Here is a 16,489-nt window from a genome sequence, read left to right as displayed (position 1 = left end):
ACATCAAATCTTTCTTTTCAGAAAAAAATTGATTTAAATCTTAACTTTACCAACTTTTTGTTTAAAATTTTTAGCCCTCAATGGTGGAAAATTTGCATCATCCATTGGCGGTACTGATTTTTCAGCTTTTGGTTCAACTTGTGGCTCCTCTGACTTTGTGGAATCAGATTCATCGCCAGAAGATAGCTCCTCTGATTTTGTCGAATCAGAATCATCGCTAGAACTATCATCAGATCTCTTAACAACCCACTTTTGATTGTCAAGATTTGCTTTTCTCTTTTAAAACCTTTTTGAACATTCACCAACCACAAATTTTGAGTTTTTGAAAACTATAAAAGGTTTGGTTGGTGATTCATTTTCAACTATCTTCTCTTTCAGTTTACGAGAGACTTCCTGTTTTGATTGAATTGCATTAAGACAATTCTTGGCAATATGACCAACTGTTTTGCATTGAAAACAAGTTCTTGTCTCTTTCTTTTGAACAACTTCATTCTTCATTCCTTCTTGCTTATTCGCAAGGAATTCTTTGTTAGATTTCTTCCAGAATGCGCTTTTCTCCTCTTCCTTTAAGCTTGCACCTGAAACAAAAACAGTTTTTGGTTTATAAGTTTTCTCATTTTTATAATTTTCTGGTGGTATAAAACCCAATCCTTTCTTTTCGAAATTACCGTTATGGTTTGGTTTCTTTCGATAACCTGAACCAGAACTGTAACCCTTTTTCTTGTTTTCTCTTTGTAGAACTCTTGAGGTGTATTTTTTAGGTTTTTTAGAAAGATTTTCATCTTTTATTTCAGAAATATTAATTTCTGTTAATTTGAAAACCTTGTTGATCATTTCAGTTTTGACACCTCTTATTGGAAATTCTTCATCAGAATATAATTTGTCAGAATCATTCAAAGTATATGCCACTTTGAACGTTTCATCATTCAAATTAGATTTTGATAACAGAAATTCTTTATTGTAAACCCGTTTGCCATTTTTGACTGTTGGACTAGGAGTGTCGGACACAGACTTTGACTCTGACTTAGACTCCTCCATTTCATCCTTATCTAACACGTGATCCACCACTTTCTTCATCAATTGAGATTGTTGATCAGTGTCAGATGCGGTAAAAGTTACATCAATGTTTTCTGGCAGATTATCTGATGGATCAGATTCCCACACTAAGTTGGTTGCCTTTTCGACTCTTTCAGAATTTGGATTTCGTGGCGAATATCCATTTTCAAGCGGGGATGGACACTTGTTGTAACTGACACCTTGTTTCTTACCAGAATTTTTCACTTCAGTTTCTTCTTTTGTTTCAAAAGTCTTTACTTCAGATGTGACTTCTTCAAATGCCTTCATGCCTTCAACAGTTGGATAAATCATGTCAATAACATAAGAAGTACATGAGTAACTTTTTAACAACCTATTTACCCTTTCTGTTTCAATCCTTTGAGATTCCAGTTTCTGTTCCAACACAGCACACTTCTCAATGTAATTGTTAACGACTTTCTGCTTTGTCATGAAAGCTCCTTGAAGTGTCTTCATGGCTGTTGCTTGTTCACTGCTTGATTGATTGTACTGATTCATTGCTTTATTCAGAACATCATAGGATTCCTTTAATCTGTTCATGTTATGAATCAAAGTAATGTTTTGCTTTTTCACTGCTTCACAATTTTCACATTTCACAGGAATCTTTTGTGCATCAACTTCTGCTTCAACTGTGAAAGCTGGAACTTCTTTTACCTTTTTCTTTATTACACGAACTTCTTCATCATCACTACTAACTTGTTTTTTAACTTTCTTCTTTTTCTTTCGAACTTTTCCATCATCACTGTCACTCTCTTCTAGCATTCTTAAATGCTCTTTCATTCTGTTTGCATAATAATCATCATTATCACTGTCTTCAACAACTCGAGCAACAAAAGCTTTGGCTTTTAAAATCTCTTTATCCGGACAATAATTATCCCAGCTAAAATTTTCCCAGCTAAAACCTTCTGGTAATTTTTCATCATCTTGATCTATTATACCATAAAGAGCTCTCTTTGATGATTCTTCGATCGCCTTCTTAGATGTGCAGTTTGTGGTTCTTGTTGATGTGGTTGTTGAGCAACTTGATGATAAATCGCTTTTTGATAATAATCATTGTTGTTGAACGGATTTTGAGCTCCACTTGCTTCGCGGTTTGTACACTCTCTCTTGAAGTGTCCTTTTTCCCTACAACGAAAACAAGTAACTTTAGATTTATCAAAACCTAAAGTAGAAACATTAACATCACGGAAATCATCTCTTCCTGTGATCTGTTTGAATTTCTCAGCTCTTCTTAGCACACTTGCCATACACCACTTTATATCCATCAACTCCATCTCCTTAGCATCAATCTGATCGTAATCCTCTTTTGTCAACATTGGATTTCCGATCCTTCATGCAACTAAGCTTCCATATGACTCTAATACAATCACCAATAAAGACATGTGACTTTTTGCAACTTCTTCTGAGTAATTCTGTTCATTTTCAATATTTAATGCAATGTTGCATTGAAGAATTTTGCCACTCTTTTTCGTTGAAAAATTTGGATCAAACGATGGACATGAAGAAAAACCAATTTTGCTACTTGATCCTTGAGAAGACCCTCCAGATGAACTTTTAGCATTGAAAGCAGTTTCAATCTTTGGTGACATGTTAGTTTTATCATTCACCCCTCCTTTGTAATATAAACCAATATCTTGTTCACCATCATAATCTTTCATTCTTGAGATCTTTCGTTGTTCCATTTCTTGAGCTTCAAGTTTTTCAATAAACTTTCCCAGTGTTAGATTGCTAAAATCTTTCTTATTTCTCAACATCATAAGATACGTTCCCCAAGTTTCATGTGGCAACGCATCAGCCAATTTTCAATCAATTCCTCATTTTCTTTTGTGATGCTCAACCTCTTCATGTTAACTATCAGATTGCAATATCTTTCTATGATCTGCTTGGTGCTTTCAGTTCTTAAACCACGAAATAGATCAAATTCCTTTTTCAAAACCGATTTTTTGTTCTTGATCATTTCTTTACTTCCAACAAATTTAGATTTTAATGCTTTCCAAATTGAATATGCACTTCCATTGTGTTGCAATAACACCAAGATATCTTCTTTCACAGCTTGATGCAACAAACTAGTCATCATCTTTTCATCTTTATATTTCTTTTTCTCTTCTGCACTTAGGTTTTTAATAGCAATAACCTCTTCATCATCATTCACCGGTCTAACATATTTTGTTTCAACACATTCCCAAGCATCTAAATAATTTGCTTGAACCCAATTTTCAAATCTTTCCTCCCATCCCTTGTACTCCTCAATGTTCATGAGCTTTGAAGGTTTTTGCATGGTGCCCGTTTCATTTTCCAACATTGTGTGTTGTGCAATGGTAATCGGAGTTGCAAAGGCGTTGTAAAACTCTTCTTCCATGATTCGGTTTTTAAATTTTCACAAACTTTGCTGTTTTAAACAAAATGACCTGCAAGACAACTTCAAACGAAATAAGTTCACACGAAACGACTGATTTCGTGCGAAATATTCAAACGAAATACCAACATGGTGCGAAATGAACTGATTTCATACGAAATAACTGATTTCGTACGAAATAACAGAACTTTCAAGCGAAATGAGAATGTTGTTTCGTACGAAATGAACTTTTGAAGCAGTTTCACACGAAATAGTGTTTTCGTGCGAAATGAAAGTAACGCAAGCTATTTCGTGCGAAATCAATGTATTATTTCGTGCGAAATAGATGAAACTAAGTGATTTCGTGCGAAAACAAATGTTCAATTCGTGCAAAATGCTGCTGATGTCATCATCTCGGCCATGTTTTTGTCAAATTGATCAAGGTTTAGTCGAATTTTAGATCTGAAACTTTCAAGGCTTTGTTAAAACACAGTTTTGCAAATAATGTGAGGAAATCAAATCATTTTGACCGTGAAAACAAGTTTAATTTTGAAAAGAAGGTGTAGAAAGCAGAATTTTGAGCTGAATCGGTAAGAACTCTTCCTCCTGAGCTCTGATACCACTTGTAGGATCGTTTTCACGACCAAACGAGTCATTCAGAAGAGTTTTTGCTCAATACGAGAGGCGGAAACAAACGTATCAAGGTGATTCAGCTTGCAATTCACTTTAAACTGTCTTTTTGATTGATATAACAACGTTTTACAGCGAGTAGACACTTCGGCAACATTTCGGCACTGAAACCAGAAAATTACAAATGAGATCCAAGGCACTAGTATTTATAGGCATCATCATTTCGTGCGGAACAGCTCACGCGAAATGAGATTCACACGAAACAGTCATTTCATACGAAATGGCTTCACCATTTCGTGCGAAATGGCAACTTGTCATTTCGTACGAAATGGATATTCCATTTCGTGCGAAATGAACTTCCAACATTCAAACCCTATTTTCTCGAACAACATGCCCTGATCTTTCTAATCTAATACAAGACTCGATACAAGACGAAGTCGACAGACATATGCACCAACAACTGTCATCAGTCTCTTTTTCTTGAATATTTATCCATCTCATTCAGCAAAAGATTATAGAGATAACCCCCTCAGAGAAGAATCCATTCAGTGAAAGCTTTGCCATCTGTGGTTATTTTAACTAACTTTTTTTTGGCGTTTTAAAGTGAGTGGTTTCTAGAGAACATGGCGTTTGTTTTTCTGGGTGTGATCAATTCATTGTGTGTAGATGACGTGGGCGGTTATATACATTTATTTACAGTATCTTCATGTGCCCAGCGAAATGTGTTTTATATTTATAAAAAATGGCATATACCTTAACATTAAAACACACACAACAAAGGACAAGTGTATCCCATCATATATGCAGCAAAGTATTGGTAAGAGCCAGATATCGATCCATGGAACACGTGCGTTATAATGTACTAAATCTTTGTCATTAGATTACTAGATAAAAGGATAAGTGAATGGTTATTTAACTAAATTATCTAAATTATATCTAAACGTAAATATACTATCATCTTGTTTCATAAACAACCTAAACATGTTATCTATCAGATATGTCACAAAAGCACTTAATCAATTTTCCAATTCCGAGACAGTTAGTCATCCGCTAGGAGTCTTCTAACATGATGCTTCTTCGGAAAGTTAACGTGATAAACACACATTAACCACTTAAAATCATTCTTTAGCGAGCTATTGATATTCATTCATGTAAACCTTTAAAGATAGATTAGTCATCCGCTAGGAGTTTTCTAACCTCACTTATCAAAGAAAGCAATACCGATGGTCACAATACAGCCATGAGGATAAGCATTTAAGTAGATCGTATAACAACATATTTCACCTTTACAAGTCTTGAATACAAATCTACCATGTCAGCAATTTCAGACCAAAACTACTAAACAAGGATCATAAACCGCATGCAAGAACATGTAATAAGCACCATGTAATTCGTTAGAACCCTTACGTGCAAGAAAGCATTCCTAATCAACATAAGATATATCTTAGATAAAACCAATACCCCTCTCGAGTCTCATGGTGTAAACAAGTTTACAAACAAGTGATTAATCAAGAAATAGTTACCATCCCACTAACCACAGATTCATTATCCAAGACAATTAAACATAATCAAGAACTCAACATCAATGAAACGTTCATTATATAATCATGAAGATTCAAACATGAAAAAGTACTAAAGTTTCATATAAACAAGATTACAACATAAAGATTATTCAAGAAACAAGTTTATAACTACTATTACATAAAACTAAAATAAACATAAACTAACATCAGCTCAATACTTGCAAAATGATCAGAATACATGTTCAAGAACAAGGAATCGAACCATAAACAAGCAAGGAATTGATGGGTTGGATCGGTTATGCTTCCATTCGGTCTTGAAGCTTTAAAGTGGTCTGATCAGGACTGCTTCGGAACCCATAAATTGCCCAGAAACATCGAGAAAAACCCAACACTTGAACCAGTAGCGAATGCTACTATTTATAGGAGATTTTCTCATCGGCACGGTCGTGCCACTGGTCGCACGGTCGTGCGACAGGTGTTGTCGGGTGACGCCAGTTTCTCCGATCCCAAGTCAGCCAAGTGGACTAGTGGACAAGTTGCCTGGGTCATCAGTTCGGTACGGTAGTGCCATGTCATCAGATTGTTGATCAGAAACCTTGGTCAAGCCTTGACACGGTCATGCGTCGGGTCGCACGGTAGTGTGGCCCGAGAAACAGTTGGCACTAGCCTTTGCACTGGCAGTGCTTCCGAGATCGGAGCATCAGCACGGTAGTGCAGATGGATGGCACGGTCGTGCCATACCTGGCAGTCATCAAAATTTTGTTCTTTTCATCAGAAATGCATCAGAATTTGTCCGTTTTCATCAGAATTTTCTTTTATGCTCTGTTTAAGACCTGAAAATACAAAAGTACCGGATTTGGCACCTAAACGTTGTGTTTTCGGTAAAAAATGCTTAAAACGGGAGTGTTTTGCGGTATAAAAACATGTATAATTTAACGTATATCAGTAGACCCCTCTCTTATAGGAGTTTTTTGGTGCGTAGTTTAGGCGGGATTTTTTTATTATAATAAATGATAGAAATAAAGTAACCGTCTTTTCAGTTACTGTTTGTATTTACTGTTTTGACCAGCTTTATCAGTTTATAGGGTGATAGACGTCCCATCTTCCAAGTTTGGCGTTTTTTTAAATGGCGTTATGCAGACCAAGATGACAAAATACAATAACGGAGAAAATAAAATATTAAGCAGGAAAAATATTTTTTGTTATTTCTGGCGTTTTGTAAACAATAATCTTTTTTAGTATTTTTTTGGCGTTTTGCAAATAAATAGAGAAATATATCATTTAATTATCTTAAAAAAAGAAGATTACACAGAAGAAAAAAAATTAAAACCCTTCGTCAGAAGGTATTTTATCCGAAAAGTATCCATCACTTGCGTCATCTTCTTCCTCGGAGTCTTCATCTAGATCTTCATCCATGTCATCACCTTCACCTTCATCTTCATCAGCTTCTTGTTCCTGAAGATTCTGAAGTGTCCATTTGAACATGTCTTGCATTAACGCCAATTTTGAGTCCATTTCTGTGTTCAAACAAGTGGCGTTATGCAATTCTTCCATGAACCCAAGCCCCTGCTATGTCATGATGTTTTCAAGCCAGTAATCTTCCTACTCTCCGCTATCGTATATAACGGTCACCATGTCTGTTTCATCATCAAAACGCTATGATGTCATGACAGGGTCCGACTTTACATCTGTTTTGATTGTTCCAAATTTCCTTGTTAATGCTTTCATAAGCATATGTGTTTCATGGCATTCGTTATCCAGAGCGATGCCAAGAGATAGGATACCCCTCTGTACCTCTTTTTCCATCTTCAAAATTGCCTGTATCGTCCTAACATACACCCTCCTTCTGTTGTCAAAACGCAGGATGAATCGCCTGATTGCCAGATGTATCTCCACCAAACGATTGTTGCCATTTTTGGTGTTTTGGTTAAATTGGCGTTTTTGGTTAAAGATGTTTTTGCAGAAATGATAGATTGAAGTGATTATGGAAGTGATGTTTTACGTCGTTTATATAATGATGTTTTTGGCGCGTAATTTAAGAGGGAATTTCTTCTAATAAATGTTAATAACTGAAATTCAGTTACTGTGTTGTTTCCTCTTCCTGTAATATCCAATGCGTTTTATCACTAATTTTTGATGTTTTGTTTTTAATGGCGATTTATTTTTTTGAACGGCGTGTTATCATTTGTTGGCGTTTTGAATTTGAGCGGTAAAAGACCATTTTACCCTTAATGAAGCACGTCCTACATAATAAAAGTGATGTTATTTATGAAAACGCCACCGCGTCATTTAGTCCATAGATTGTTTTGATCTGACGATCCATAAGCGTTCTCTCCGTTCTCACACTTTCCACTGTTTTCTCTAAATCCTGACCCATATTATATATACCTTAAAAACAAAGTTCGGTGGTATTGTCACCGACAAAAAAATAAAACAGCCACTCAACTTTTAAACTTGACATAAATATCTCCTAGACTTTTGAAATGGACATTTACATCTCATACACTTTCTAAAAACAATATAAAATATTATTTTTAGTTTTTCACCCCTTTTTAGTACTGACCTTTTAAATTTACTCACCGTATTTTCATTCTTTAGCTTAAAGGGAGCATATATCACCGACAAAAAGTATAAAACAACCACTCAACTTTTAAACTTGACAAAAACACCTCCTAGACTTTTGAAATTGACAATTACATCTCCTACACTTTCTAAAAACTTTATAAAATGTCATTTTCAGTTTTTCACCCCCTTTTAGTTCTGACTTTTTAAATTTACCCACCATATTTTCATCCTTTACCTTAAAAGAAAAAAAAATATTTTCTCACGTGGTTATTTTTTGTACAAGTCGATATAAAGTCACGTTTTGACGTAAAATTTTTTTGGAAACGAGTCGTGTCAAATATAATGCGTTTTTATGCTTATTTTTATGTACGTTTTCAGTTGGTCTGTATTTTGACATTTTAATGTATGTGCTGGTAAAAATTTACGTTTCAGCATAAACAAAATAAATTCACGTTTCGACATATTTTTTTCTGGGCAAATATAATACGGTTTCGTGCTTATTTTTACATATGTTTTCGGTTGGTCTACGTTTTGACGTTAATTGTGTTTGGAAACAAGTCGATCAAATATAATACGTTTTCATTCGACGGTATAAAATTCGAGTTATTGTACGTTTTAACACCACTAAATCTTAATGCAAAGGTAAGAGTGGTGTAGTGGTTAGTTGGAACGCTCACTAAACAAAACAACTCGTGTTCGATTTTGTTTCTTTTGTAACCGCAATACTTTAGATCGAATACGTCGACACTAGTTTATATGGTTAACACGTCACATAACGTGCCGCTAGCTACAAACTACTAAGGCAACGCCATCGCAATGCACGACCTACGACAACAATCTAGTTTGTTTTTAATATCGTTGATAAATAAACCAAAAACAAAGAATGTTTGAAAATTGTGAAAATGATTGTATTCCAAAAATAGGGTTTACAAGAAGTATATATACTACGTCATATTTACAAAATTCAACCTCACCTATCATCTAATTGCAATGTTATCTAAAATTTCCTTGCAAGCTAAAGGCGGGGAGCGACTTGTAGCTTGAAGCGTAAGAATGTAAATCTTTAAGTAACAACCTACAAAATCATTCCACACGAAAAAGGGCAATTACAAAGCAATGGCAGGTAGTCGGGCAACAAGTTGCGCCGCCACCCCCTTTTGAATAGAAAAACCAATTCTACTAAATACAAAGTTTGAAACCTTTAGCGATGAAGAATTACTATTAACGACTTTTTGAACCCGATTCAAAAGTCGCACAGCGTCAGGAGCGAGACCACCAAAGGTATCAAACGCAATTAACTCATATGTTGATATAAACTATATACGGAGTTTCCCTTGAGCTACTTTTTCACGAACAAAACTAAAACAAGTTTAACATGTTTCGTTCGAATGTGAAAGACTGGATTAGCAGCATGGTAAGTTGCATCCAAATTATCACTCAAGAGAGAATAGACTTAGTTTGTGCCTATCAGTTCTCAAAGAAGAGCTTTTGTCACGTTAATTCTGCAACCATATCAACTAGAACCTTGTATTCTAACTCATTGAATGAGATGGAAACTATTTTCTATTTTCTTGAGGCAGAGAAAAAAAAGTCATGTAATTTAATAAAAGAGAATGAGGAGAAAGTAATATATTTATAAAAGTCTAGTGGCCCTAGTGATTGCTCTCACAAATGTAGTGCATATTTTATTTTAATCACTAGCACAGGTTGATTAGGCTGATTAAGGGATATTTAGAGTAAAAAAATGTTCTGAAAAAAGTAATATATTATGAAAAAAATTTAACTTAGTTTAGTGATTGTTACTACAAGCAATGATATATTTCAGTGTTTGTTGATTTTTTTTTCTATTTTATTGAACAGAGTCATTTGCACTTTGTTTATTTATTTATTTTTTGAGTTATCTACAGTGTGGAAGCTTGAACTATTAAATAGGGGGCAAAAGTTTTAAAGAAAAAAATAGAGGGTACAGACTCAATACATATAAAACTTTCAAAGTTTTTCAATAAAATTTACACTACGAAGCGGAAAAACCAGTGGTTGGGGGGGGGGGGGTGAGGGGGAGGTCGGACCACTCCCCTGATCCACACTAAGCTCTGCCCATAGTTATCTATAATATTGAAGTTGGGGAACAAACAATAATATCCAAAAGTTATTGAGTATCAATAAATTAGCGGATATGTTATGGGGGTGTTTAGGATTCCTTATAAAAACTTCTTATGACTTTTCAAAAAATTAAGAGCATTCACATTCTATCCATCAAAATATGTGAGGGAGAGTTTTTATATTATAAAGGGTATAAAAAGTGGTTGTGAGTGGAGGAGAGAGAAAATTTTACTGTTCATCTGTATATTTGAGGGGACACTGTTCACCCAGTATAATTTTTTTAATATATATTGAAAGTAGTTGTGAGTGAAGGAGAGAGAAAAATGTAATGATAATATTATTTAATTGAAGAGGAGAGAGAAAAAGTATTTGTTTTTAGTGAAAATGTATTGATATAGGAGTTGTTTTTTAGTGGAATGTATGTATAATTTGATGGATTGGATGTGAATGCTCTAATAAGTCACAATTAAGTAACTTTTCAAAACTACTTATAACTTTTTCTCTCACATACACTTCCAATACCAAACACCATTTAACATTTAACTTTTGAAAAAGTCAATAAGTTATAAATTGACTTATGACTATAATAAGCAATCCCAAATATCCATGTAATCAACTTCAGGGGCGGATGTACTATATAAGAAGGGGTAGCCTCCGCTACCCCTTGGCGATCCGTCGGTAGTGTAAATTTTGGAAAAATTTGACATTTTTTTAACGTTTTTTCGATTTCGTTACCCCTTTCTTTTAAGACGTTACCCCTATGAAAGTTTTCTAGATCCGCCACTGATCAACTTCATTTTGTTTTCTGCATACAACGTTACTAATTATTTATATAAATCATAATTACGTTTCTATTTTATGAAGGGCAGCTAGTGGGGTATTGTGCGATAGGAGGTTCCCAACGAAACTAAAGGGGAAATTTTACAGGGTAGCAGTTAGGCCCGCTATGCTATATGGAACAGATTGTTGGGCTATCAAGAAGTCACAAGCGTGCAAGATGGAGGTAGCAGAGATGAGGATGCTGAGGTGGATGTGTGGACACACGAGGTTAGATCGGATAAGAAATGAGGTTTTTAGGGAAAGATTAGGAGTGGCTAGTATATCGGACAAGATTAAGGAGGGGAGATTGAGATGGTTTGGGCATGTGAAGCGGAGGCAAACGATGGCACCAGTTAGAGTAGTGGAAACTCTTACTGTGGAGGGGAGGAGAGGAAGAGGCAGACCCAAACTGACTTGGGACGAGCAGATTAGGCATGATTTACTAGAGTTGCATCTTTCTGAGCACATGGTCCAAGATCGGACTTCGTGGAGGCGTAGGATTAGGGTTAAGGACTTCTAGAGGATATTGCAGTAATGTCTTAGGTGTTTTTTAGGGGTGTAGGTCTTTCTTATTCTTAAATTGAATTCACCGGTAATTGCCTTCTGGTGTTTATGTCCAAATGATGTTGTATGCTATTATACATGATTTACATTATATTGTGTCACTCTGATCACTTTCTTGGTATTGGTGGCTTCCTATTTGCATTATATTATGTCTAAATGATGTTGTATGCAATTTCTATATTGTTTGACTTGGTGTGTTGGCATGTTGTTCGTTTTGGAGCCGAGGGTCTCTCTGGAAGCAGCCTCTCTATCCCTAGGGATAGAGGCAAGGTCTGTCTACATCCCACCCTCCCTAGACCCTATAAGTAGCTTTGCTATTTGTGGGATTTACTGGGTATGGTTGTTGTTGTTTCTATTTTATGATGTATTTTACAAGCAATAAGGAAACCAAACATTATGTTTCACTTTCATAAGATTCATCACCGACTTTGGTTATTAATTTGGTGGATAATGCACTAACACCAACCTTTTACATCATATAGTTTCCAGTTGACCTAAATCCGCTAGCAGTGGAAGACTTTGATCGTAAAGTAACACACTTTGGATAAAAGCACCTCTATCCTCCTAAGCACATAGACGATATTTAAATATTTTCAGCAGATTTATGTATTTCTTCATACTTCTTAGTGTTCCTATTTGATATCAACATAAAGAAAGAACGTATGTAGTACGTAGCCAAATTAAATGGCTGGGTCAGCAGGTGTGTCATGTACTGAAAAGTATAAAAAAAAGTGTGCATACATAATGTCACATAGCATCACTTCTTTATCTAATAAAGCCCTTTCCAAACCTCTACACAACACAGTCTTAATAAATTCAATATGTGTTGTTGGGGATGCTAATTACTAATTAGCCTCGTCATGTTATCAAGCTGGGCGTGGTAACAGGCCCAGTTTTAGGGCTCGGCAGCCCGGGTTCTAAATCCCTCCCTTGCATTTTTATCTCCTAAACAGTTTTTAATTAGTCCCTTGCATTTTTTATTTCCTAAATTGTTTTCAACTATCAATCCACTTAATTAATTAATTGTTTGATTTTGTTAACATGATATTTAGATGATTTATTGGTTAATGTTTTGGGTTATAACCTTCAAGTCATGAGTTCAAACCCCATGATTAACTTTTATTTTTAGTTAACGATTTTATAACGATTAATTTTCTAAAAACAATATCAACGTTCTATAAAGTGAGATTACGCGACATGTTATGCCTAAAAATATCACTAATTTGAAGCACATATTTACATATACATGGGTGTATAAACATATTTTATCAAACTACACTACTTTTGTTTTATTTTGTTTATTTTATAACAATTATATTTTGATTTCTAGATATATATATAATTGATAAGTTTATATTATAATAAGTGGCCCAATTTTTTTGTCTCGATCGAAATCCAAATTCTTTTTAATTATTCCGGAATACGGCCCTACACCGTAACACACGAGGTACGAAGTGGGTGCACCTTTCATATATCACATCTCTGCAGTTCATGGAACTGCTTCATTAAATGATGCAAGTTGACATGATAATGGCCGATCAAACTTATTTCATGCAGGAAGTGATCGAACATTGAATATTCAAAAAGTAGAATATTTGGTCTCTAATATTCTTTTAGGAAACGTAAGACCACCGACCGGGAACCACGTTTAAACCGAGAAAATAATGTTAGCTCAAGTTTGTAAATTGAGAGAAAATCATGAAGTTTGATAAGTTTTAGCGACTATTTATTAATAAAACATATAGTCATTAAAATCATAAAATCTTTACTATTATTTTTATTATAATAAATTATTCTAAAGAATTTGTCACGTGTAGATTCGTATGAATCACTCTTCCACATTTATTTTTTTACAATAATTTTAGTTTAGATATTAACTAGGTTAGAACCCCGTGTATTACACGGGTTGAATAAATGTAATTCTATATATTAAATAATAAAAAGTTATATATTTATGAAACTCGTATGTTGTACGGGTTAAATAAATGTAATTTTACATATCAAATGATAAAAAAAGTTATATCTTTAAAACCCATGTGTATTACACAGATTAAATAAATGTAATTTTGTATACTAAATACTAAAAACGTCGTATCTTTAAAAAAACCCATGTAAAATCGGATTGAATAAATCTACCAAATGATACAAAAAATTACATCCTTAAAAACTCCGTATATTACACGTGTTGAATAGATCTAAAAAAGAGTTATATCTTTAAAAACCATGTGTATTACACACATTAAATAAATGTAATTTTGTATATTAAATACTATAAACGTCGTATCTTTAAAAAATCCGTGTATAGTCGAGTTGAAAAATCTACCAAATAATAAAAAAAATATCCTTAAAAACCCTGTGTATTACACATGTTGAATAAATCTAATTTTACATAGCAGATGATAAAAAGTTATATCTTTAAAAACTTCGTGTATTACACGGGTTATATAAATGTAACTTTGTATAGTAAATAATAAAAAAGTTAAATTTTTAAAAACCCCGCGTTTTACACGAGTTGAATAAATTTAATTTTGTATACCAAATAATAAAAAAAGTTATATCTTTAATAAATTAGGATAACATTTAATATTAATTTATTATTTATATATTTAATATAAGATAAGTAAGAAAGAGAGATATTTGTTTTAAAAATATATTAAATTAATAATTTAGATTTGAGGATAATATTTTATTAAAGTATGATAAGATTTAATATTAATTTATTATTTATTTAGTTAACATAAGATAAATATAGATTTGAGGATACCTTCAATAAATGACACGTGTCCAAAAGTTGGTTTCTTTTATTATAGTAGACTAGCGGTAAGACCTGTGTGCAAACACGGGTCGTTTCTTAGAAAACCATGCATAACACATATTGACAGAGAGTAAAAAAATAATTAGTGCAGACTTACAAAATTGATATAAATTAATGAGAGATTTATTCAACAGCAATTCCATTATGTTGATAGTAAACCACTGTTGTCTATTAACTGTTAAAAACTTCTGTTGCTTTCCAACAGACTTTCCTAAGAACTGTCATCCATTATCTCCAACAGAGCTTGCCAGATGGATGGATAGTAACTATCAGATGTTAGTCAACCCATGTTAAAAAGGCCAGTCAATAGAAATTACAAAGGTTAGTAAACAGATGTTAAGAGAATAATGTTATTAACAAAGAATTTAGTACTCTCATTAAAAATGAGAGCTGCAAACTTGTTACTACAATGCCAGATATAAACATTTTTCATCACATGTGTTCTCAGGATAAGCTTAATGCAGAGCAAGTATCAGATGCTCTCAAAAAGTTGTATTGCTTTCCAACAAACATTTCCTAACAACAGTTCCTTCATTATACCCAACAGACGTTGCCAGGTTGACAGATGCTTAGTATCATCATAGATTTTGTAAAACTTCTTTGTAAACCACATTAGTAGTGGTTGTACAGACTCGTTTCTGTTTATCACAAATCAAAATTTTCAACCTCTTCCTACTTTTTACTCTAGATACAGCAACATAGAGTTGGCCATGACTAAACATTGGACGTGGAAGATATAAACCAATAAGCTCCAATGATTGTCCTTGACTTTTATTTTTTGTCATAGCAAAACACAGTGAAAGTGGGAATTGTCTTCGAGAAATCTTCACTGGTATTCTTTTATCAGAAGGTGTCATCTTCAGTCTTGAAATCAAAGTATGATGACCTATATTAGTCCTGTGATAATTTTTGCTTCAATCACAACTTTTCCGAGCTTCGTGACTTGTAAATGTGTACCATTACACAATCCATTTGCCTGATCAATGTTTCTGAGTAACATCACTGGAGCACTAAGTTTCACGGTTAGGTAAACCGGATAAACGAAGATTGTTTAACACATCAGGAGGAAACAATGCCATATTAAGCTCTGATTCTTCCTCCGATTGGCATAAACTATCTGAACTAAACTAAACCTTTTCTTCACCAGGCGGACTCTCTAACAACTCTTTATTTATTGAATCCACTGCTTCATTAGTTGGAGCAAGAATCGCTCTTTGTTGGAAATACGTTAAATCCCACAAAAACTTATTCATGTCCGGATATATAAATGAAATGAGAGAAGAAATAGGATTGACTTGGTCATGAATAAGTAAATCATCTGGTACTTCAATACCAATCTCACCATAATTTTCTTCACCAAGCAGACCATCGCCGAGCTTTAAAATCCATTCTTCAAATTCCTTTATTTCTTTCAAATCTGCTTCCTGACAACCAACTCTTAATCTCATATTCTCAGTTAGCTTTAGTACTTGACAGCGCCACCATACATAAGAAGAATTCAAAGAAGCATTGACTAGCATTGTTCTGGTACCTTTAGGGATGACCGGAAGAATTTGTCTAAAATCACCACCAAATAGAATGACCTTTCCCCCAAACGGCTTGGATTGCATGTCTAAAATGACCACCAAATAGAATGACCTTTCCCCCAAATAGAATGACCTTTCCCCCAAGAATTTGTCTAAAATCACCACCAAATAAATGAAATGAGAGAAGAAATAGGATTGACCTGACCACCAAAGAAAGTCTGCAGATAGTTGTGGTTGTTGGTATTATCTCATTTGGGATAAATTATGGGATGGTGATGTATAAAACTTCTATATTTTGAAAACTTACGACTTACGAATATTTAAATTATAATCATTTATGCTTATCTTGTTATTTATATTAACTTAAACCTTTGTTGTACATTCTCCATATATTTTAATTGGCTCTTCATGATACATTACAACATGAATTATACTCTGTAAATTTATGGGCAGTCATGGATACTTAAAAGGCTTCAACAAATTTATGGACAGTCATCGACACTTAAAAGGCTTTTCTTAAAAGGCTTCAACAAAT

The 16,489-nt window shown here is 34.0% G+C and overlaps 1 protein-coding gene across 1 annotated transcript; it reads right to left on the bottom strand.

The window, feature by feature from the left end:
* Positions 1-15,555: 15,555 nt before the first annotated feature.
* On the bottom strand, positions 15,556-16,038 carry LOC110933415. The gene has a single exon (XM_022176639.1). The coding sequence runs from the start codon at positions 16,036-16,038 to the stop codon at positions 15,556-15,558; it is 483 nt and encodes a 160-aa protein (XP_022032331.1).
* Positions 16,039-16,489: the final 451 nt, after the last annotated feature.

This window comes from Helianthus annuus, chromosome 4 (assembly GCF_002127325.2).
Source record: "Helianthus annuus cultivar XRQ/B chromosome 4, HanXRQr2.0-SUNRISE, whole genome shotgun sequence".
NCBI lineage: Eukaryota > Viridiplantae > Streptophyta > Magnoliopsida > Asterales > Asteraceae > Helianthus > Helianthus annuus.
The sequence above is the reverse complement of the archived record's forward strand: the minus strand, read 5'-3'. Positions and strand labels throughout refer to the sequence as shown.

Bases quoted from the DNA above. Each gene is read 5' to 3' on its own strand.
- LOC110933415 (XM_022176639.1), bottom strand. From the start codon at position 16,038: ATGCAATCCAAGCCGTTTGGGGGAAAGGTCATTCTATTTGGTGGTGAT.